This window comes from Vicugna pacos, chromosome 11 (assembly GCF_048564905.1).
Source record: "Vicugna pacos chromosome 11, VicPac4, whole genome shotgun sequence".
Classification (NCBI taxonomy): Eukaryota; Metazoa; Chordata; class Mammalia; order Artiodactyla; family Camelidae; genus Vicugna; species Vicugna pacos.
Genome location: NC_132997.1, coordinates 78,032,345 through 78,057,682, shown reverse-complemented (window position 1 = coordinate 78,057,682; position 25,338 = coordinate 78,032,345). Strand labels below are relative to the sequence as shown.

The 25,338-nt window shown below is 41.6% G+C and overlaps 1 protein-coding gene and 1 non-coding gene across 3 annotated transcripts; one reads left to right on the top strand and one right to left on the bottom strand.

The window, feature by feature from the left end:
- The first annotated feature begins 10,915 nt into the window (after positions 1–10,915).
- TRNAA-AGC (transfer RNA alanine (anticodon AGC)) lies at positions 10,916–10,988 on the top strand. Its single transcript has one exon. It is a non-coding gene; the product is annotated as a tRNA-Ala (tRNA).
- A 5,733-nt stretch (positions 10,989–16,721) lies between these two features.
- NOLC1 (nucleolar and coiled-body phosphoprotein 1) lies at positions 16,722–24,994 on the bottom strand. Of its 2 annotated transcripts, none has more exons than XM_006210478.4 (13): positions 24,821–24,994; positions 22,838–22,893; positions 22,585–22,721; positions 22,358–22,491; positions 21,693–21,858; positions 20,868–20,986; positions 20,604–20,742; positions 20,160–20,288; positions 19,857–19,967; positions 19,127–19,768; positions 18,848–18,954; positions 18,594–18,686; positions 16,722–18,422 (listed from the first exon to the last, which is right to left on the bottom strand). In XM_006210478.4, the coding sequence occupies exons 1-13, from the start codon at positions 24,938–24,940 to the stop codon at positions 18,264–18,266; spliced, it is 2,112 nt and encodes a 703-aa protein (XP_006210540.1). In that variant the 5' UTR covers positions 24,941–24,994; the 3' UTR covers positions 16,722–18,263. The 2 variants fall into 2 exon arrangements, with proteins under 2 accessions (XP_006210540.1, XP_006210539.1); XM_006210477.4 differs by having other exon boundaries at positions 22,585–22,724; positions 24,821–24,988.
- Between the last annotated feature and the right edge of the window lie 344 nt (positions 24,995–25,338).

Below are 25,338 nucleotides of genomic sequence, written 5' to 3'. Positions count from 1 at the left end.
AAACGCTCCAAATACACATTTTGAAACAAGTGGCATCACAGTAAATGAGGAAAAGTATGCATCTGAAAGGAATATTTTTATTGAATATTTATTTGAAAGGAAAGGGAGTCTTAGTATCATATTCTGAGTGTTTAACACGAATATGTGACTTAGAGTTCTTTCGATTAGGGGCCTAGCAGATTTCCCTTGTCAGAGATTGACATATTCATAGGCTTCACTCACTATCCACTAATGGGTCACATTTATAGCCACACCCAAATCTCCCAGCTCTGATTCCAAAATCTCCCTCTATAGTTATTTCCCTAGAGGTTCTTGGAGATGATAGTGAAGATATTTATTATTCATGGAATCAGAACAGATACTAACAGCTCTACAAGCCACCAGCTTTTGTTTCAACTGCTGTTACTCTAATAGAAAAGAACAAATTTGATTCCATATTAGATCTGTTCCTTTGGCTTTAACCCTGTGCTCTGTTTCCTGGGCTTTGTCCTGTTGGTTCTGCACCTTTTATAAAAGAATGTTGCCTATAGCCTGAAACATACAGGAAGCCTATTCTCAAAGCTCCGAACTTTAAGGGCATTAACACTTTTCCATTCATATAAAGATAAAAAGTTGCAGAATAGAAAATAACATTTGTTTTGTTGGAGGTTTATAGGGACACCATGACGTGACCAACGTGGATAGCTGCAAGAACAAAGGATTCAGACAACACGAAGTTTGCAACAACCACACCACCTCCCCTTATTAATATAAAAGGAGCCTGAATTCTGACTCGGGGAAGATGGTTTTCCAGGATATTAGTCTGCCATCTTCTCTGTCTGCTGGCTTTCGGAATAAAGTCACTGCTCCTTGCACCAACACCTCGTCTCCTGATTTACTGGCCTGTTGTGTGGCAAGCAGGAAAGTTTGGACGTGGTAACATTACTGGTCTGCTTGTGATTGCTCTGCTGGCTGCTGTCACCCTGCTGCCCACAGGCCAATGCCCACACTGCTGCCAATTAATGATCACGGGCCTCAAGCTGTTGCTGACCTCTTTTTTTCTTCAATGTCATGGCTGCCTGACTGGCCAACACCTCAGCAACTGCAGTTGCTGCCAATCTCCTCTGAATTGTCAGCCTTTAGTGTTCAAAACCCTCTGGACAAAGGGATAATTCCTCTGACTATCACAACCAGAGGAGATTCCCACAGCAGAGATTTGAGATCCTAAAGACTCTAGTTGTTCCTTGACACTACAGATCCCCCCTTCACTAAGCATACAGGCGAGGGGGAGGGTATAGCTCAGCGGTAAAAGTGCATACCTAGCATGCACAAGGTCCTGGGTTCAATCCCCAGTACCTCCATTAAAATAAATAAGTAAATAAATAAACTTAGTTACCTCCTCCCCAAAACAAACAAAACCAATAAAAAACAAAACAAAACAAACAAAAAAATGCACAGGCTGTCTACAAGTCTCTATCCAAAAGTGGTCAGGCTTCCTGATAAGCACAGGTCCATAAAGTCTAGAAACACTAGCAAAGAGGCATTTTACCATCAGGAATTCAACTGGAAAATAATTAATACTGTCATCTGTGTTTCCAGACTTTGTGGACCTCTTGTGTATAGACTGGACCACTGCTCTTAACAAAATCCACTTCTGCTCACCATCCAGCCCACTCCAGCAGACAGTTTACCTTTCAAGGTTTCCAGTGGTTCTGACTTTTTCAGAAACCGTCAGGCCATCTGGAAGCTCACATTTGAATTCTAAATATGGGCCAGGTCCCTGTTCTTGCCCTACATGATTCCTAGGCCTCTGTATACCTCATGTTTCAGTGTCACATCAGAGGACCCTTTGACAATCCCTATAGTATTGATAGTTGAGTGACTGGTCTAAAATAAGCATACAGAGGACCTCTAGGGGACAGTGTTGTATTGCTACTTACCATCCTAAGACTGTCCCTGTTGTCAAAACACTGCCTCCATACCCCGTTAACTGAATTGAGATTTGAGGACAGAGTTTTGGATGAAGTAGAAAAAGCAGCTTTATTTATTTGCCATACAAAGGAGGCCACAGTTGGTTAATGCCTCTAAGACTGTGAGCCTGCTTGGGGGAGAAGGCAGGGGGTTTTATAGTAAAAGTTCAAGAGTTCAAGGGGTGGAGCTAGTTTCCATAGAGACTGTATACAGACTAGCAAATTATTGCAAAGTTATTCTTGTTTTTGTAGATGCAGTGGTCCCCTTCCTTCAGCTGGGTATGCAGTTCACCTTCGGCTTTGGGACTGTCTTAATATTCTTGTACCTAGAACAGAGTATGCATAGGAAGGGGCTCCATGGAAAAGAACTCTAGAGAAATAACTTGTGCTGTTTAAAGTCAGATTGATAAATGCTTTTAGCCTTTTAAGTAGACTGAGGCCTGCAGCTCAAACAACAGGATACAAGGAAACCACAAAGAGTCAAAATCAACTGCAGACATGCACAGTTGGGATGAGTTATGAACAACAGGATGCACAAAACACCCAACTGCTATTTCTGAGGTGTTAGGTCAAGAGGAGGGCACTGGGGTCAGGAGCAGGGCACTGGGGACAACAGCAGGGCACTGAGCATGATCCCTGAACATAGCACCACAAGGAGATTGAGAGGACTATCCAAACCTCCCTCCTTTCCAGTTCAACCCTGGTCAGCAAGAGCATGAGAAAAAACCCTTTAAACCATTATACAGTTAAGCAGTTACAAACACCATTACAGGTATTAGATGGTCACCAATGATAACAACAGGGTCCTGCTCGGCTACATCTCATCTGTAAAATACTATCCCAGCCAAAATACTATCATGTTAATGTATTATATGCATAAATTAGCTAATACAAATTAACAATGAGTGAACTGAAAACTCTTTAGATGTGTTAAACATTGGAAAAATTACAACACTCCTTCCTATCTCTATATAAAAAGTTAAAATAAAAGCAACACTAATGCTAAATTAAGTCTAAGAAATTCCAGCAAAGTTGATTTTTCTCAAAATGATTTACTCAATACTGTTTTAGAACATCAAATACAAAATTATTTCTTAAAAAGATATTTTTCCTCCTTATTTTGCTACCCATGTTCCGTTGGTGTGCTAAGCAAGTGCTTAGTGTCCCTTTCTGGTTAATATAGCATTGACTCTGGTAGATAAGTAATTCTCCACTTGTGTAAGTAGCTCTCTGGCACACTTCTCCAAGAAACGGAATTGTTAGGACAAAGGAAACGAAATTTAAAATTTCAAAAGACATTGCCAAATTGTCCTCCCACAAAAGTACCAATTTGCATATTTATCAACAATATGTAAGAATGCCTATTTCCTCACTCCCTTACTGGGTTTCATTAATTTTTACGTCTTTACCAAACTAGTAGGTAAAAATGACCTACTTACATGTGTCAGTTTCTATTTATTTAAGTGTTAGTATGAGTGACCATCTTTTCATATTTCATTGACCATCTTTGATATCATTTTCTGCAGTCTCTCCAAGTCTTTTACTCAATTTCATGTGGGTTGTTTGTTTTATTTTTCTTTTTTTAAATATTTCTTTGTATAATAGGAAAATGGTTCTTTGCCTGTCCTATGTTCTGCAAATATTTTTCCCATATGTCTTCTGTCTTTTGACTTTTTTTTTCACCCCCAGAAAGGTGTTCTACATTTTTCTGCAGTCAGACTTATCTTTTCTCTCCTCATGGCTTGTGGGTTTGACAGCATGCTTAGAAAAGAAACTTCCATTTGAATATGATAAAAATGCTTCATGTTTTACATTTAAATCTTAGCTCCACCTGAGGTGTTTATGTGTAAGAAGTGAAGTAGTCCTTCATAACTTACTTTTGGTTTTCTAAAATGGTGCAACCACTTCAAAAAACAGTGTGCGAGCACCTCAAAATGTTAAACAGAGTTACCTACCACGTGACCCAGCAATTCCACTCCTGGGCATAACGAAGATAAATAAAAACTTAACCAACTGATATGACCCAACTCCAGCACTGGATTACCGTGGATGGATTACAAAGAATTACAAAAAATGATCATGTTCATTATCTTAATTGTAATAACTTCACAGGTGTATACATTTGCCAAACCTCATAAAATTTACACCTAAAGTATGTGCAGTTTATTTTATGCCAATTATACCTTAATAGAGCTGTGGGGGAAAGGTAGAGAAAAGATAACTGACTATTTAAAGCAAATATAACAACAATATATTTTGGGGTTTATAATACACATTGAAGCAAAAAGGATGACAACAATAACACAAACAGTCGGGTGGGAGAAATGGAAGGTTTTTGTATTATATATGAAGTGTTATATTATTTAAAGGTAGACAGTAATAAGTTAAAGATGCATATTATACACCCTAGAGCAAACATTAAAAAGTAAAAGGAAGAGGTATAGCAAATAAGCCAATAGTAGAGATAAAATAGAATGATAAAAAGAAGGCAGAAAAAAGAAACAGATGGGAAAAACAGAAAATACATAGTAAAATTATAGATTTTAACCTAACTACATTGATAATTACAATACCTACGAATAGTCTAAACACATCAGTTAAAGGACAGAAATTATCAGACTGGATAAAAAGAAAGACTATGCTGTTTTTAAGAAATCTACATTAAATATAAAGATATGGGTAAAATGTAAAAGGATGGAAAGAACCAAAGGATCAAAAGAAATCTGGAATGGCTATGTTGATGTCAGACAGAGTGGACTTTAGGACAAGGAATATTATCAGAGATGAAGAGGGATATTTCAGAATTGTATGTTATATCAAGAAGAAATAACCATCTTTGGGGGAGGCTATAGCTCAATGGTAGAGGGCTTGCTTAGCATGTACAAAGTCCTGGGTTTAATCCCCAGCACCTCCATTAAGAAATAAGAAAGTAAATAAACTTAATTACATCCCCCCCAAAAAATGCAAAAGAAGAAATAACCATCTTAAATGTGTAAGTACCCTATAAGATAGCTTCAAAATACATGAAGAAAAATTTATCCATTCATCTATTGATGTGCACTTAGGATGCTTCCATATCTTGGCAATTATAAATAATGCTGCTCTTAATAATGGGGTGTATGTATCTTTTTGAATTAATTCCTATTTGTAGTTGGCTTTATTCCTTTGATAACTATGTAAGTTTAAAAAGCTAAAGCTCTAAATGTTCTTAGAAACAATGAACAGTACATATATGTAAATTTTTTAAAATATGTGCAGTATATTGTGTGTATGTATTTACATGCCATATATTGTATATGTGCAGTCAAATTGTAATAATTCTACCACACAAAACTGAAAAATGAAAAACATATATGAAGAAAAGCTAACAGAAAGAAAAAATAGGAAAATTCACAATTGTTTCAATATTCCTCTCTCAGTAATTGAACAAATAAACAGAAAATCAACAGAGATGTAGAAGATTTGAACAACACTATCAATCACTTAACACTGATAGAACATTCCACCAACAACAGCAAAATATAAATTTTTTTCAAAAGCACATAGAACAGTCACCAACAGAGACCATTTGCTGGGCCATGAAACAAACTCTATAAATACAGAAGGATTGAAAAATCAACATCAGATGAACTACAGACCTAAGCAAATAAAACAAATGATAAAGCTTTTAAAATATAATATAGAATATCTCTATTATTCTATTAATAATAATAAGGAACACTTTCTTAAGCAACACATAAAATCACTCATTTCAAAAGGAAATATTAAAAAATAACGATATATCAGTCAGAAATTCAACAGGAAACAGATGACACACTCATAATGGTCTGAGAAAATTTAAATGGTCTGAAACACTCTTTAAAGACTGTTTACAGTGGTGTGAGTATAGGGGAATATAAAGACAGTCTTATGACAGAGAGCTGGTAGCAACAGTTTGTTACCAACACTTGGGCAAAACAATGCGAGTAAGGAGCAGGTTCGGGAACCCTGAAGGAAAAAGTCTGTAGAGGAGATTAGCTTGAGGGAAGCAGTGACTTTTGATTTGAAGACACAGCAGGTTGGGGCTAGGAAAAATACCTACTCTCATTCTCCACCTTCTTTTGATTCCAAAAACTCAATCAGAAGCCAAAGGGCACAGAGCCCACTGATGTTGTTCCTAGAGGTCACACTCCCTAGGCAAAGAGCCAGTGGAGAAAGGTGGAAAGTATATCATGGAGGGACAAATGGAAGATATCTGGCTTAGAATAGCTGACTAAATAAAAAGTAAGCTTTCTCTTCATCAAAAAAAATACAATAAAGTAATGCAAGACATTGAAATGAAGAAAATATTTATATAGCATAAAACCAACATAGGAATTATATCCAAAATATACAAAGAACTTCTGCAAATCGGTAAGAGAAAGACAACCTAATAGAAATACAGGCAAAAGACTTTAAGCAGATACCTTCAGAAGAGGAAATCGAAACAGTCAACAAGTAAATGAAAGGGTGTTCAAGCTCATTATTAGTCAGGGAAATCCAAATTAAAGCCACAGTAAGATATGATTACACACTCAGAAGACTTGGGGAAATTTTTATTTAATGTAACTTACCCAGTGTTGAGGAGACTGTGGAACAAGGGGAACTCTCTTGAGCTGCTATTGAAAGTTCAAATTAGTAAATACCTTTGGAAAATTGGCATTATTTGGAAGATTGAAGATGCACTTACTCTATGACCAGCACTTTCCCTTCTAGGTTTAAATTCAGAGAACTCTTGCACATGTTCACCAATAGACCCAAGACTGTTCAGAGCAGCATTACAACTTGAACGTCTGCCAATGAATAAATTAATAAAGAACTGGAGGTATACAAGAGACTACTACACATCAGAGAAATAAGCAGGTCACATGAGAATAGGTACAGTATGGTACAATTTACACAGTTCTATAAAATAAGACTATATATTCCTTAGAGATGATTGCATATACCTATATTTTATATCTATATAAAAATGATAAATATCAAATTCAGGACACACCAGGAGATGGGGAGGAAAGGAAAAGAGAGATGATTAGGAAGAGGCAGGGGTGAAAAAATGTAACTTTAGAGCAAATTCTTAGGGGCCCCTATGGGCCAGACATTAATCCTTTATATGTTGGATTATGGGACAGTTCAGGGGAGATGGTGTATGTCCTAGGGAGAAATCAATGATTTGGCAATGAGAGATATTCAGAGGGTTCAGGCCAGCAACTGTTTCCCAACCGGTATTATTTCAATATTATAACAATTGGTACTTATTAATGTTAATACTGGCTTAACATTCAGCCTTAACATACAGACAGGGAATTTAAGTGTGTTGACAACATTCTGTTTATAAGGCTGAGAGATGGATATACATTTTTTTCAATGAATTATTCTTTATACATTTTAGCATTCATGTTTTCTTGGCTATTATGAGTAATACTACTATGAACATAATCAGCTTCAGAGATGCAAGAAAAGCATTACTCTCCCCGCTAAAATCTTTAACTTGATCTATATGATCCTACATGATCTAGCCTCAGCAAATTGCTCCAGATTTACCTATAGCTCAGTGGTAGAATGTATGCTTAGCAAGCACTGAGGTCATGGGTTCAATCCCTAGTATCTCCATTTAAAAAAAAAATTAAAGGGAGCTGTCTCTACCAGCCATCTTGGCTGACAGCTCCCTGATTGATTTTCTTTTCTTCTCTCCGTAGTTTTAGCCCTGTCAAAAAAAATTTTTTTAATAAATAAATAAAACCTAATTACTTTCCTCCAAAATTAAAAAAAATTAAAGATTTTAGACTTCACCCAAGACAATAGAAAACCAGTGCATACTGAATGTTAGTTACAACTCAATTTTTAAAAATTGTAGCACTTTGATGAGAAAAGTGATTTGATCAGATCTGTTTTTGAAAGATTATTTTTGAGCAGTATGGTGAAAAGATTAGAAGTGGGTAAGAATTAGGGGAAGGGGTGGTGGCAGTAGAAAGGTAAAGAAATCAATGTGAAAAATATTTGGGAAATCAAATCAACAAGACTTGAAGATGGCCTGGATAAAAGGGTAGATGAGAAGAATAAAGGTATCACGGGTAATTGACTTTTAGATTTTCACATAAGAAAGGGTACCGTTTACTGAGTTGGAAAACACTAGAGAAGGTGGAAGATTCAGAGGAGGGTGAGTTAAGACATGAATTAAATTTTGAAGTTAAAGTGCCTATAAGGCATCCTGGTTCAGATGTCCCCTAGTCCTGGCTCCAACTACACATTGCTCCAATCCTCAGGCCTCCTGCCAGTTAAAGGGCCTCTACCTCTAGATGGGCTTCATTGTTGCTCTGAGGTCTTTAAAGACAACAAAACTTGGTCTCCTTCATGAAAAGAAGTAGCCTCCTACAAAGAAAGTTTTACTTAGGGGCACTGCAACTTAACAGCCCCAGCTTTCACTAACAGATGACTGGTGTTGCAAAGAATATTTCTGCTGCTCCTGTAAAACTGTCATGAATACACATTGTCCATAATGTTGTTTAGGTCTCTTGTAATAAGGACCTATATGATAATTCATTTTAAAATTTTGTATCATCAGGAAAAGTTGTGTCTCTGTATGCTTTCTTACCTTTTGGGAATAATTATCAAGCCCACTATAGTTCCCTCTTTGCCTTGGCCACCAGGAAGTTCTGAGCTAAACTGAAAGTCAAGTATAAAGTCAAATATAAATATAATTATTTGGTCAAAACTTATACCAACCTAAATTTATGATATTTGCTTCATCCTTTGTTCCTCCACAACATAATTTTAAATAATCTGTTTTTAGTTTAATGCCTTTTCTTCTTTTTTTTCAAGTAAAGGTAGATTTATTTAGAGAGATATATACTACATAGAGTGTAGGCTGTTTCTGAAGGTGAGAGAAAGGCCACGAGGTGTGTGAGGTGTGGGTAATGCCTTTTCTTATATGTCATATTTATGAGCTGCTTCAAATTCCTCTTTGAAATGACACTTAAAAATGTATGCTTACTAGGTGTCACGTACTTGGCATTAATTATCTTTAATCGATAAAACAATTCAACGTTACCCTCTATCCTTTTTTTTTTTTCTTCCTTCCTCTTCTATGCATTGGACAGAAATGGAACCTGAGTCTCTGTGTGGGAGATGAGAATTCTACCACTGAGCCTCCAATGCCCTAGTAACACTGTCTCTATTTTGTAGACAACTGCAGTGTAGTGGTAAGGCTACGGATTCTGGAATCCAATTGCCTGGATTCAAATCTCAGCTCTACTTCTGCCTGCATAAATTTGGATAAGCAGTGCATCCATTCTCTGCTTCATTTTATTCATCTGTAAAATATGGATATTAATACTTACTTCTCAGGGTTATTATGAGGAGTAAATGAGATATGCTCATAAAGTTTATAGTGCCCGAGCCATTGTAAGCACTTAATAAAGGTTGGATAGAATTATTATTTACATATAAGGAGGCTGAGATAAAATTAACAGAGTACCACAGCCAAGTATCACACAACTAGTAGTGCTAAGATTGAAATACAGGGCCATTTGGTCTTTTCCACTGCACCATCTGCCTAAAAGAGGAAATAAAACAAATAAATAAAACTTTCTAGAACTTCCAGGCCTCTTGGCTTGTTTATCCATTCTGAGGAAGGACATGTGAGTTGTATCTAGTTTGGTGATTAAAATGAATCACATCTTGAAGCACACGTACATGAATTTCTCTAGGTAGAGTATATCCCTAGGAATAGAATTTCTGGGTCACTGAACTTGCATATTTTTATCTTTAGAAGATAACATCAAATGTTTTCCAAATTGGTGGTATCAATTTATACTCCCACCAGCAGTAGAGAATTAACACTGAGCCCTTTCTCTGTGGACATTTGCTGAGAGGTTTGTTTTATTGCTAAAAACTCCAGCAATCAGACTGATTTCAAAGAGATTTGTAAGATTTGGGGGAGTCAGGTGACCATCTCATCATTTTACAGATAGCGTTATTGACAGTCCTGGGGAGGACGTGATTTGCCCAGTTACCTGTGAGTCCAAGGCAGGGCAGGAAATAGAAGCTGGGACTCCACACTCCTACTCCCATGCCCACCCCCTTTTTTTTGATGCATGTAGTGGTATCATTTTTTTTAATTAATTTATTTTTATTGAAGTATAGTTGATTTACAATGTTTTGTTAGTTTCTGGTGTACAGCATAAGTGATTCAGTTATACATATATATATATTCTTTCTCATATTTTTCAATATAGGTTATTACAAGATACTAAACATATTTTCCTGTGCTATAGAGTATGATCCTGTTGTTTTCTACTGACTTCTCAACATTTTCTCTTAGATGTCTCAAAAGCACCTCAGACTAACATGTCCCAAACCAAACTTTTCTAGTGTTCCCCATCCCAGTGAATGGCACCACCATTCTCTTAGTTCTTAGGAAAAACATCTGAGTCACTCTTAATACCTTACTCTTCCTCACTGATCTCCTCCCACACCCCACCAACCAAGTTCTAATTTTTTTTCCCTAAATATTTCTTAAATCCATCAACCTTTCTCCATCTTCTCTATCCTAGCACCACTTTAATTCAAGTCACAAAATGATCTCTCACCGGGCTTATTGCAGTAGCCTAATTGGCCTCAAAATATCCGTTCCAAACCCTTTCAGTCTATTCTCGCAGCAGCCAGATTTGGTTTTTCAACATGCAAATCTGTCACCAGCCTTTAATACCACTCACTGATATTAACAGAATACTTAATATCAGCTGATTACTGTACTGATAATTCTTTTAGATGCAGTAGTGAAATTGTGGTTATCTATTTTTTAAGGCTTTAACCTTTAAAGCTACATATGTAAATTATTTATAGATATAGTTAAAGTCTTATTTTTATTTCAAAACAATCCAGTGGAAAGGGGTGCAGAGAGGTATGGGTTAGGGTATCAGAAATGAAACAAGATAGGCCAGGGTGGAGGGTATAGCTCAGTGGTAGAGTGCATGCCTAGCATGCATGAGGTCCTGGGTTCAATCCCCAGTATCTCCATTAAAAAACAAACAAAAAAAGATTAAATAAATAAATAAATCTAATTACCCCTCCCCCACCACACACAAAAAAATGATAGGACATGTGTTGGTAAGAGCTGGATGGGGAGATGGAGGGTTATCATACTGCTCTCTCTACTTTGGCATATATTTGAGATTTTCCCTAATAAAAAAAATTTAAGACACACACACATGTACTCACTGAATGGTATGAATGTTTGTGTCCTCCTGCTCCCCAGAATTCACATGTTGAAGCACTAACTCCCAATGTGCTGGTGTGAAAAGGCAGGGCCTTTGGGAGGTAATTGGGTTTGGATGAGGTAATGAGGGTAGATCCTCATGATGGGATCAGTGTCCTTACAAAGAGAGACCGGAGAGCTTGCTCCTTCTCTCCTGACCATGTGAGGACACAGCCAGAAGCCTTCTGCAAGCCAGGAAGAGAGCTGTCACCAGGAACCAAACAGACCTGCATCTTGATCTTGGACTTCCCAATCTCAGAACTGTGAGAAATATATTTCTGTTGTTTAAGGCACCCAGGCTGTGGCATTTTGTTATGGCAGCCTGAGCTAAGACACTCACACACTCTTCAAAAGCTTCCCATTAAGGGAAGTACAGCTCAGTGGTAGAGTGCGCTCTTAGCATGCTTGAGGTCCTGGGTTCAATCCCCAATACTGCTGTTAAAATCCCAGTACCTCCATTGAAATAAATAAAAACCTAATTACTCCCCCCCACCAAATTTTTATATATTTTAATATAGATTTTTAAAAAGTGAAACCTTAAACAAAAAAGCTTCCCGTTGCCTTCTAAAGACCAAAATCTCAGACACTCATTACAAGGCCCTGCATTCCCAGGTCCCTGCTTACCTCTCCAGCCTCATCTTCAGTTGCTCTCCTCCTCACTCGGCCTTTCAGCTGAATAAGGCTTCTTTCAGTTTGGGGTCTCCATCACGCTCCCTCTCACCAAAAGGCCTTTGCACATGTTATGCCCTCTAACTGGTAAAACACACAGCCTTGCTCATTCTGTACCACTGAGATAGGTAAGGACCTGGGGCCCTTTACTGAAGTGCTTGCACCTGGACTAATGTCTCCTTGTGCAACAGAATACAAAGAAACCATAAGGGACTAAAAACAACTGCATGCATACTCAGTTGGGGAAAATTATGCACAGTATGATACAAAAAGGCCACAAACCGACACTTCTGAGGTGCCAGAAGCAAAAGCAGGGTACTGCGCATGATCCCTGCACACAGCACCACCAAGGAGAGTGGGCAGACCACCTAAGCCACCCCTGCAGCCCGAGCCACCCATCCTCCCCTCCCCTCACCCCATTTAAAGAACCAGCACCACTCTCCTCCGAGAGCCAGCAAGGGAACCTGTTACTTGTTTTCACTTGAGTCTCAATAAAGCCTTGCCTGAATTCCTCGTCTGGCCTTTTACTAATTTTTATTGATTAAAGAGTGCGAGGATCTGAGTTGGCAACAACTTCACCTGCACCTAATTAACTCTCACCTTCAAGTCTTGGCTGAACCACTTCCACAGTAAAGATTTCTATTAGCACAGCAAACCTGTGTCCTGGCTTGCCTTGGAGAGTCTCAGTCTACACCTGTTTGTCTCAGCCTAATTATCAGTTGCTCTCCTTTCACTCTCAAAAGCATCCCAGTTTAGATGATAAATTACATGCTTACCCAACCTGTGAGGGAGTCCCACCACTGCATGGGTCATTATCCCCTGTTACATGTTCTCATAGCTATTTGCACTTTGCCTTCATTGCAGTGAAGTTTATACTTAAACATTTATATGTGAGAATTAATATCTTTGCCTCTCATTAGCCTGGGTAAACTTTGGTCACTGGGCCTGTGTCTTTTTTGTTCGTTCATGATTGTGTCCTCAACATCTCTCACAAATTATGTGCCTACTATATACTAAGCATTCATACTTGCTGAATGGATGAACTTCTGTTTCTGGCAGGCTAATTTAGTGAAATACTCTGTAGTCCCCTACCGTCCAACCCACTTCAAAGATGAAAGCCTGGCATTTGTTCTTCTCAACCTGGAGATACATAAGGGGATTATGCTGGGTGAGGAGGGGAGATAGGGGAGAGCTCCAGAGCCTCTGAACTCCCAGGCTGAGGGAGGACACAGGTCTGCAGCCTCCATAAGCAGTGGGACCTGTGACTGGCCCCCCTTACGGGAACTCCAATGCCCTGTAGGACCTGAGGCTAAGGTTGAGAGTTCCATGGTGAACATCAGTTCCTCTACAAGCAATGTTGCCTGTTGCTGGCTTTCATAGATAACCAGGACAGACTGGAGTCCAGAAGGGCCTCTCCTCTCCACTCTCCAGAACCAAGGTTCCTCAAATGAGGGCCTATGCCTGTATCCAAAGGCTCACAGCAGGTTCTCCAAGTTTGTTGAATGTCACTGAAATAAGCTGCCAAGCTTCAACTATAGTCCAAATCTTGCAGTGTAAAAGAGCCCCACCTACTGGCCTCTTCAATAATTGCAGATAGCTTAAGCCAGCTTTGCATGGGGCAGGGGATAAACTTCAGTGGTCAGTAGGGAATTTGCTTTCCCAGCAGCTATATTCGTGCCAGGAGCATTGCACTGACAATCAAGCCCCTGACATACTCCAGGTGAACAAAATAAATTATAACTCCTGACTTGGGTACAAAAGGCCATTGCCATTGAATCTTCAGAAGGTATTATCTTGCCCCTGCCTCCCACATACTCTCTGCTTGATCCATCCTAAAGGCTCTCTGCTCCCACAGGAAATGTTTCCTCTTCCTTGCATGGTATGTGCCTTCTCACCTGCTATTTTCCTCAGAATCCTGGGTTCAGCTTAGTCTTTTCTTGCTTGTTCCCTTGGTGGGGGGGTGTGCTACTCTGGTCCCTGGTGACAGGACTCGGCACTGAGTATGGACTGTTCCCATATTTGACTTCCCCAACTAGACACTGAATTCTAAGGGAGTTCTATAGCTGGTAAAAAGTAGGCACTCAACCAAAGTTAAATATAGGCAGATCAATTTTTAGGGAGACCTGGACTCTTGTCTCAACATGCCACTAAGCTGCAGTTTTATCAACCATAAGCAATCATTTTAAACTCAGCTCTTTCCCCGGTGGTTCTCAACTAAGGGCAATTTTGCCTTTAAGGGTATGTTTTGCAGTATCTGGAGCCATTTTTGGTTGTCCAAACTGGGGGATGCTACTGGCATCTAGTGGGCAGAGGCCAGGGATGCTACAGCACACAGTACAGTCTTCCACAACAAAGAATTATCTGGCCCCAAATGGCAATGGTATCAAGGTTGAGATACTCTGGTCTAGTTAAAACCCACCTAACTGGGTTGGGTGGCAGTGAGGATATAACCAGTAAAACACAAACCCACAAAAGGGTATTGGTAAGTCAGCCTTGTATCCATGAAAGGTACACTGCAGAGGGGCATAAGCCATCATGTGTGCCATTCACGTAATGTGTGGATTTCATCAACAGTGCCAGAACCTATCAGCAGGTGGGAATTCAGGTCGCTCACAAAACTAAAGTTTCTAGTAGGATCAATTCTGCGCATCAGTGTTTGGCATCACGAATGAAGGTGCTAAACCAACATCAAACATCCACACACAAAATAAAGTCCACTGCCTGGGTATAATCATTAACATTAACAAGATTCAAGCCTCTGTTGAAATGGCATGATGCACATCACAAGGGCACCAAGGACTGTCATCTCCCAAAACCTCTTATTGTGCAAGTGGCAGCGTGGAGTGCTTACAGTGTGCTAGGGACTATACTAAGTGCTTTAGATAAATTCTCAGACCCTACAGCAGCCCTCTGGGTTGGTCAGATTTTACAGACATGAGAGAATACTCTCATTTTAAATGAAAAAGCAGACTCCTAGTAAATGCTGTTAGACAATCTGCTCAACTGCCTCACTTGTGTAACATGTCAGCTGCATGTATGTAGCAGGTTCAGCTTTGCAAGGCCTAAGGGAAACAGAGATCTGTTAAATTTAAAAAGTAAATAAGACTGGGAAGGGTTATGTTTATAAAATGCAAAAGAAAAAACAAGTCATAGCTTTAAACAATAAATAGGAAGCTTAAAATTTGTCTATTTTAAGGAGAAAAGTTAATAGGTGTATATTGTATTCCATTTTAAGATGAAAATGCCTGAAAACCAAATATTTGCAACCTATGATTCAGGGCAAATCTCTTTAATGTATCAAGAGCACTTAGTTATCATAGAAAAAGATAAATAATTTAAATGAAATAGGGGACAGCGTTGGTCACATTTCATAGAAAAGAAAATACAGATGTCTAAATATGTAAGAGAAATCCAAAATAAAACAAAATGGATAAATAGAATGTGGTATATACATACAATGGAATTATTATGCAGCCTTGAAAAGGGAAATCTTGCTACAATGTACATGGTTAAACCTTGAGGACATTATGTTAAGTTAAATAAGCCAGTCACAGAAGGACCAATATTGTATGATTCCATTCATACAAATTACCTAAAATAGTCAAAATCAGAGATCTGTTGCACAATGTCAATATACTTAACGCTATCAAACTATACACTTAAAGAGAGCATTTTCATTTACCCAAGTGGGAAAGACCAATTTGTTAGGTGTTGGCAACAGGGCAAGCAAAGAGGTGTCCTCATAAACTGTTGGTCGCTGGAAATGCAAATTGGTACAATGGTTTTGAAAGGCAATGATGAGCAAAATGTTAAATGCACATATGCTCTGACCCAACAATCACTTAGAATATTTATTAAAAATATTCACAAATACTCAATGTCTCATGTATAAAACATCCACTGTGGCACCATTCATAGCAAAATACTAAAACAACCTAACCAGCTACCAATAAGGTTTAAATAACTTATGCTATTTCCATACAGAGGGGTACCACACAGTCCTTAAAAATGAGCCCCAAAGTTACAAAACACTGCATATAAGCTACTCCATTCGTGTAAGAAGAAATGGGAGGAAGCTTATGGTAATACACACAGAGAAGCTCTCTCTGGAAAGAGACACAAGAATCAAATCCCAGGGCTAAGATGAGATGGGAATTTTTCACTTTATACTGTTAGATTTAACAAGTACATTTGAAGATGGAAGCACGAGAGGAGGTAAGAAAAAAAATTACTTCTTTTCAAATACTCTTAACAATTTTCAACTCTGGTTGCTCATTAGAATTACCTGAGAGCTTTAAAAATCTGAACTCCCAGACTCCACCAGAGCACACCAGTGTCTGACTCATTTGATTGAGAGATGGGCCCCTGGGTATCAGTGTTTTTAATTAAGCTCCCCAGATAATTCTAATTTTCAGCCAGTGTTGTGAAACCACTGATTTAGGCCAGGGGTTAGCAAGCTGTAAAGGGCCAGATAGTAAATACTGTACACTCTGTGGCCACATAAAGCCTGTCATGTCAGTTTCCCTTTTTTTAAGCCCTTTAAAAAATATAAAAACCATTCTTAGCTTCTGAGCAATAAAAAAACAAGCCACAGGCTGGCTCTGGCCCACAGGCCATTTTGCCAACCCCCAATTTAGACTATGCAGAGGCTGGACTATTGCCTGGAAAAAGCACCATGGGACAAGGTATGGCCAAGAAGAGCCAGCAAGCTGCTACCAAGAAGGCTCCACAGTGAACTCACAAGTCTGGACCCCAAGGCCTCTAACTCAAGTTGTTCTGGTAGGAGGTAGGAGGGCTCTGGACTCACATTAATAAAACTCCCAAGACACATTATAAACCAGCCAGTTTATTATTTTGTAGTAAGATGTAGAACTTTTACCATGCAGACTGAATACTTCTGTCGGCATGAAGAGCACATTTTCTTCCTAGAGGCAGTTACACAGAAAACCAGGTTATCAGGTTACTTGAACCCAAACAAGGGGAGGCTGATCTTCAGCTACACCTCATCCATAAAGCTAGAGCACTGCCCCACCAAAGGGACAGCCCAGCCTCCAGAGAGCTCCTTAGACTCTTCCCTCCCCACCTTGCTCTGGCCAAGCAGTGCCAACAGTAGTTGTCTCCTATAGCTTCACAATCAGCCTGCTTGGCCTAAGAGTCACATCTCTGCTCACTGGTTTTTACTGTTACTGACAGTTAAAGTTCTCAAGGGAGCACATCAGTTGCTCCCATGTACCAACTAAAAGACACAACAATCCTATTAGGATGCTCTCTCAACCACATTCAACTCAAGTTTTACCAGATAATATGCTTTGTGAAGGTTCTTCCCATCTCCATTAGCATATATATAGGTTACCTATAAATTCACCTAACCTAGTTCCTACTGAGGACTGAGGTTTTTAACTATAGGTTTTCTTCTTCCTCTTTCTTCATCAGTGATTCCCAACCTTGTAGTAGTTAATGAAACTGTCACCACTGCTACCATGATAGAAATACCAAGTGATGTGTACTTTTCAGATTAATGTTATTTTGTCCTCTAAGATGTTAAAAAAAAAAAAAGAGAGAGATGTAGTCCTCAATTTAGTACTCAACACTGTAAGTATTAAGGGTCAAGCCAGTCCAAAAAAGTCTTTGAAAAATAAAAAAGTTCACGCCTTTCAAATTAAAAAACATGTATTGCAAACATTATGTAATAATAAAATTACAGAAAACAAAATATTCAGACTGACCCCAGGGCATTCACACCACACCAGAATTTTGCCTGTAAAACAGTAAATTTTACCCCCAAAAGTAGGTAAGTCCATGCTGGCTGAAAACTTCAGTCCTAGACCCCATGAATGAGGTACATAGTTCATGCTTAACAGATATATACATTAACCATTCTTAACTGCCTCGGGGTAGCAGGGGTGAAATGTGGGCATGAGCACTCACATAGGCAGAATTCGCCACTTATAAAAACTCACACGTGACCTTTGCTGTGTCTTGGGCGGTAGCTTAAGATTTTCTCTGTGGGAACCCACCTCTGAAAATAACAAAACTCAATAGGAAATGATTTAATATAAAATATACAAATTTCTCAGTATGAGGACTTCCACAGAACAGAGAAGAGGGAACAACTAAGACAAAATTTTCTTTAAAAAGAGAACACTCCCTTCACCTTGTCCTTGCTACCCAACACTCAAAAACAAACCTGTACAAAACCACGAACACAGAAAAAGGACCTCAGAGGATGTTATGATGCAGTCTTCAGACCTAAACTGCTGTCTTCACCAAGACTCCCCCCACCACAACAGAGCTGGGGTTCCCAGGTCCACTGGGAAAAGTAAGTGGTCTCAGATGATCACCCCTGCTATGCCACGAACAGCCCCAGGTCATTCACTGTCAAACTTAATGGAATTCACTTGGACAGAGATGGAGCCTCCCCGATAGCTGCCCCGCTTCTTCTTGGTCTTCTCATGCCGGAAGGATTTGCCTTTGGTGAATTTTAGAACCTGATTGGCTCGCTCCCCCCAGTCTCCGGCTGCACCTCGCTGGTAAGCAGAGAAAGGTGGTTAGCACATAGGACAACACCAGGGACTGTCACTTTCTTCTCTCTACTCCAGGCAACCCAAACCCAGAGAGCTTTCCGCCTACCAGAACCAAAAGCTGTCCTCTCTCCTACCCAACCCTGCTCAAGAATGGTGCACACCCTCTCTCCTCACCTTGGCATCAAAGGAGTTGTCTGCCACTCGAGCATCCACCTCGATCTCCTCCTCCCTGACCCTTCGGAACGGGGAAGACACCCTTCTTTCTCCCTGGTGAAGAGTGAGGTAGAAAATTAAAGATGAAGTGGCCTCCTGACCTGTGTGCAGGCATAACCCTGTGCGCCAGGCCAGGCAAAGAGCTGTCAAGATGACTCAAGGTTTCCTTTTCTACTCTAAAGACCGGTCCCTAAGAGGAAAATAAGACAACTTACTTTCTTCCTTTTAGGAAATGTGTTGGGGGTCTGGGGCTTTATTTTCTTGGCTGGAGGAGACTCTGCCTCCTTGCCTGCCTCATTTTGCTTCCGTTTCTTTCCTGAACCTATGAAACAAAAAGCCAGACTCAGATCAGTTTCCTGTTCCTCCCAGGTACCCACACCAAGGGCCTGCAACTGGAAGCCATATGGGCCTCTGTGCCCTATCCCATCCCCCAAGAGTATAGCCCATCCTGATTTGGGGGGACAAACCAGGAGGCAGGTTCTTTGGATACAGACCTGGCTTAGAAACTGCCATTGCTGCCTTTTTCTTGTCCTCCTCTTCCCCATTGCTGTCCCTGTTTGCTTTTCCATTCTGGGCAGCCAGTGCAGAGGTGCCATTGGCCTTGGGGGCTTGTGGTCTTGGAGTGCCCTTGCCCTTGGGCTTCTCCTCCTCCTCCTCACTGGAATCATCAGAGGAAGAACTGCTGCTGCTCTCGGCCTTTGCTTTCTTCGCAGAGGCTGGCTTGGAAAGGGTTATGGCTCCTGCTGCCTTCTGTGCCCTTTTTTTAGCTGCGGGTTTAGGCGTCTTCTCTTCCTCCTCTTCCTCACTGCTGGAGCTGTCCGAATCAGAGCTGCTGTCCCCACCACCCTGAGAGGCCTGCGTGGCAGGCAAAGATGGAGCTGCTTTGGCCATCACCTTGGACTTAGGGGTGGCTACAGTCTTCTTCATCTTCTCCTCCTCACTAGAACTGCTCTCCTCCTCGCTGGAGCTGCTATCAGCCTTTCTGGTCAGAGGCTTCTGGCCACTGCCTGCAGGCTGCTTTGGAGTGGTGGCTGGCTTAGCTGTGGACTGCTTGGGAGTGGCAGCTGGCTTACTTGTGGAATTCTTGGTGGTACTGACTGGCTTGGCAGGAGCTTCATCCTCAGAACTGTCTGAGTCTGGACAGGGAGAAGAGAATGAAAAGCTCCCCAAACCAGGCTGAGGAGAGCCCTTGAAGCTCCCACTGACGGCCTCCATACGCCTTACCTGAGCTGTCTGAAGAGCTCTCTGCTGCCTTCTTTGCTGGAGCTGGTTTAGTGGTGGCTTTAGAGATGACTGCCTTAGCTGGGGGTTTCTTTTCTTCCTCAGAACTTGAATCTGGAGAGAACCTATCGCATCAGACTGGGTCCAGAGTCCTGACCCGCCCAGGGGCAATAAAAGGAAGGATGCAAAGACCCACATAGAGCCTTAGCCCTGTCTCAATTCAGGAAAAAGCAGAAGAGGCAGAAGCGTTGTCTTCCCTAGTCCTCATACACTCCCCAGACCCGCTTACCACAGCTGACAACTCACCAGACTCATCGCTGCTGTCCTCACTGCTCTCCACAGGCTGCTGCTTCTCTGCAACTTTCTTGGGAGCCTGGGTTCCCAGAGACTTCTTGGGTGGGGGAACAGAAGGCGGGGGGACTGAACTATAGGGACCTGTTTAAAAAGGACAGCATGGTGGCTTTAAAATGTCCATAAATTCTTTGATACCTCTCCCTTCTAGAAATGGAGCTTAACTCCCCGTCCCTTAAGCATGGGTTAGGATTAGTGACTCTTTTCTAACAGAACATGGCAGAGATGATGGTGTGTTATTTCTGAGTCTAGGTTATAAGAGGCAATGAGGCTTTCTCTGGGAGAAGCTAGCCATCATGCCACGTGGCTCTATGGAGAGGTCCACATGGGGACAGCAGAGGTCCTTCTGCAACTGGGCCTGGTTACAGTCATGCAGCTTGACTCCCCATGTCCAGTCACCTGGTTTTTTCTTCACGGGTTTTTTCTTCTGCTCTTCCTCCTCCTCACTGGAGGAGTCCTCACTGCTGGAACTCTTCGGGGCCGGGGGGGCAGCTGCTTTCACTGGAGCCTTGGCCACAACTTGCTTTTTAGGTATGGTCTGCATCACATAGAGAAAATTAATTGCCACAGGAAAATGCTGACCCAATCAATCCTTGCCAGGAAAGGGAGACCCACACCTCTGTCCCCTGCCCCCTCCTCCCTGGCAGAAGTCAAGGCTCAGACCTTCTTAGAGATGGCTGCTGCCTTCTCCTCCTCAGAGTCATCACTGCTACTGCTGCTGCTGCTGCTGCTGCTGGCTGCTTTGCCGTTGGCTACTTCAGGTGCTGCCCGAGCTGGTGAACCTAAGAAGAAAAAAGAAACTTTGTAAAGCGCACCTAGGTGTTAAACGGCCATAAAAACCTCTTTCCTATTAGCTCTGAACTTAGCAGTCTCTCACTTCTCTTGCTTTTGGAGCAGGTGTAAAGAAGGCTGTGGTTTACTGTACCAAAGGATAACTTTACTGCCCAATTTCAGCAACAAAGCTGTCTTAAAGAAAAAAATGACATGATGCAAATCATTTAAATATGCCCCCTGAAGTCTTTCATGCCAACTTTCACTGGTGCCAGAGAAGCTCCCACAAATCATAACCTAAACTTCATCACCAGATAATTAATGAAGAAAGTAAAAATTCTCCTTTGTCCCATGGAAGATACAGGAGGAAAAATGGCAGTGAAGAGCATAAAAAAAATAGACGTGTAAGTAGTCACAAGAGAATGGAATTTGTGGAAATGTAAATGTCTATGAAATGTATCTCTAAAAATGCTAAAATGACACCATTCTTTAAAACATGTTTTCCCTTGTCAGACTATTTCTGTAGTTACTGGCCCCTAATTATGAAATGTCTTACTTGTTAGTGAAAAGTTAAAAAAAAAAAAAAAAGAGACACTAGTCAACACCTCTAATTCAGCAAGCAGTGCCACTGCACCACTGCGCTGAATAAGCAATTTTCATACCAGTCCCCAAAGCAACCTGGTACCCAGCCTAGCCTCTCGGGAACAGAAACAGTACCTGGTTTGGCTGCCGCTTTAGCCTGAGCTTTAGCTGCCATGGGTATTGTCTTTGGCTTCTGGTTCTTTGGAGCCTCATCCTCTGAGCTTGAGTCAGAATCAGAATCAGAGCTCTCAGCCTTCTTATGAGGAGCTTTCACTGCTTTGGCTTGGGGTTTAACTCCTTTCTGTGAGAGAACCCACAATGAGGATAATCAGCAGGAGTTTCTGGGTACTCAAAGGGCATCCCAAGACAGAAGGCTTCCTAGGCACCTTCTTTTTCAGAGGCGAATGGAGCAGTAAGAGCAAGGGAAAGCTAAGCAGAATAGCATATGGAAAGGGCAACAAGCTCTTACTAATAAACAAAAAGTTCAGCCACTTAATTTGCTGGCCCTGTACCTGCCTAAGCTCCCAGGACCTGTCCACAAAACATACTTCTTCTTGGAGTCCTAGACAGTGTCCCAGAGAAACCCGATACTGCCAGGGAAGCAGAATGGACTGAATTTCCTCTAGATTCAGGGCCCAACTTCAACCTCACATATCCTTTCCAGACTTCATGCTTCTACATCTCTAAAAGACCTCATTATCATCTGTTGTCTACCCACCACCATCAAGCTAAAAAAGCCAAGTTTAGGTTTCTTCTTTCCACTCCCTTATGCAATCTCTCTCTTTCCCAAAGTTGCAAACCTGGATAGGCTTTTTCTTTTTGTCCTCCTCCTCATCACTGGATTCTTCACTGCTGCTACTGCTGCTGCTCTCTGATGTTTCAGCTGCAGCTTTTCCAGGATGCTGAGGCAGACTGGCCCGCTTGGCAGGTACAGCTAAACAAAAGTAGGTCCCAGTAAGAACCAGCCATGTGGTATAGACAGGCTACAAATCCTTTTCCTGGAACTACAACTTCTGCTGGGCCTTACCAGCTTTCTTAGCTGGAGGCTCTTGGGCTTCTTCCTCCTCGCTGCTGTCCTCACTGCTGTCACTGGATGAAGTCTTCTTAGCCTTCTTAGTCACAGGTCCATTTGCCTGTAACTTCCGCTTTGGGGCCTTGGTGGACCTGCTGAGGTAGATTAGGCTAACCTCTGGGGGATCAGTACCTTTCCAAACCAAGGAACACAGCTCAGCCCATTTTGGGGGGGAGACAACAGCTACATTGGCACCGGGAAGACTTACTTAAGCCAAAAACTATAGATGTCCAAGAGGGAAGAGGCGTTGGCATCCTGCTGGGTCTGTAAGAGAAACGAGAAAGATCAAGGTAAGAAAATTTTACCCTGGTTAGTCTATGAGAGTTCAGATTTTGTTATTCTCTCATTAAAAGTGACTTGCTTTATACCTGCTATACTTGGTAGAAATGTTACATTGCTGTAAGACTTTTCCTACTTGCATAAACTAAGAGAAAAATATTCTATTTATATATTTTCCAATTTTTGGTATCAAAAACTTGAGCTATTCCTGTAGTTTCTGGCACCATCTATCCCCTGCCTGTCAATCCTACTTATCAAAGCCTTTAAAAATGTACATTCCCTTTAGTCTAGCAGTGTATTATCCAGGAATTTATCCTTACCCATGAAACAAACATCTGTACAAGAGGATGTTTGCTACAACATGGTTTATAATATCAAATCATTGGAACTCAACCTCCAAGAGAAGATTAGTAAAAACCTATGTTACACATTCAGTACAGAATTGCATTCAGCTACTAATTACACTGATATAGATTACAAGTTGGTGCCCCCCAAAATGGCAAGGCATTACAGTACACACGAGCACAGGCTCAGTTAGATGAGTAGATGTGAAAGTCACCTCTGCCAGTTATTTCTGTGTGACCCTGAGCAAATCACTTAATCGTTCTGAGACTGTCCTCTTCCCTATAAGATAAGTAATACTACATATCTAATTTGTTGAGAGAATAAGAAATAATGCATATAAAGAGCTTAGCATCTGGAAACAGCATCTAGCCCTTAGTAAGCCCTCCATAAAGATTAGTTTTTGTCATATAAAAGATTCCTAATTCTAAAAGACCCAATTCCATCCAGCCCACTGTGGAAACACTCTCAGCAGCTTCTCTAACAATTCCATCATGAAATCAGTTGTACTAGACCACATGGCTTAAGGAAGTTCTTTCTGAGGCTGATCTAATTCTCTCCTTGTGCTGCCTGATTCTGCCACAAAGAACAAGCCTATCTTCTCAGTCAAAGACTAAGACTTCCAAGGACTACAACTCTACTCTACCGTTCCTGAGGGTGTTTCCCCATGAAGGCATGTCTGCTTTCCTTGAGATACAGATTCCAAACCTTTCACATTCCTGGTCATCTTACTTTTACAAGTTCTTGGAACTTCCTAAGTTACCATAACTAAGATATCAGCTTTCACTCACTAATGCTTCGTGAGCACCAGGCAATGGTATTGCCATTTTGTATATATGATGTTACTGAAACTCACAAAAATTCTATAAAGTGGACGACGACATCCTCATAGGAGTAGAAACAGTTTCAAAGAGGCCAAGCAAGTGGCCCGGCCATACGTTTTAAGTGGCAGAGGTTGTTCCCAAACCTAGATTTGTTTGATGGCAGAAGTCAAAGATCCAAGCCAACAGATATGCCGGCTTGGTAGGGCTATGATGCTCAATCCTGCTTCAGTATAATTAAAAGCAGAATCCTATCTCTCTACTCTGGTTCACTTTCTTTTTCACTAACGGAAATCTCAACCTTCGTTATTTCTAAAGCAATTTTACTTAACTTTGAGTCCCGGGTACACTCGATTGAGAAGTAAGGTCAAGTCCCGTTCTGCATCAGCAAACGTAAAGCCCAAGGATGGAACCAGGAGCCTCTAACATCTCCAGTGGAACTCGGCGCTCCCGCCTAGCCACACTCCGCCAGCCACGTGACCTAGGCCACGAGGGTCCCACGCTGCCGCCGCAGCACCGCTCACAAGAAAAAAGCAACAAGGCTCTGCGCTATGTAGTAAGACCTCGTGGAAGAAGAGATGCCGAGACTCCAGGCTTTTACCGGTCACCGCCGTGAGCTCGGCACAAAGGCCTGGCAGACACTGGGCTCGCGGACCCCACAGACCTCCCTACCCGCAAACCTAAGCATGCCAGAGCCGGCAGCCCTGTGCTCATCCCACCCCAGCCGGTGCCCCAAGCCTGGGACTCACAGCGCCGGTTGCCTTGGCGAACTTATTGGCCACATCCGAGAGCTGGTTATCGCGCAGAAAGCCGAGCACGAGGGGATACAGGTCGCTGGGAACCACGCGGCGCAAGCCGGCGTCCGCCATCCTCCGGGCAATACGCGTCACTACCGTCGACGACGCACACGACTCAGGAACCCGGAACAGGAGGGGTAGGGGCGGACCCATGACGCCATCGCGCCGCGCGGGGCACCGCGGAAGAGGCGGGCACATTCCGCAGGGCAGTCCCGCCCCCACCTCGGAGGCCGGGTCAAGGCGGAATCTACAAACTCTTTCCGGTCTCACGAGTGTCGCCATCTTGGTAAGGGCGGGGCCCTGACGTCAGGGTTCACGCCCTCGGCCGTGGCGGGAAAACTCTGGCGTTCCTGCGCCCTGCCTTTCTATTGGAGCCACTTTTTCTCAGGGAAGCAGTCGCCTGTGCCCCTGGGATTCGGATGTCGGAGGAATAAGTGGGCCGGCGAGCTCCGCTGTCCTTGAACGCTGTA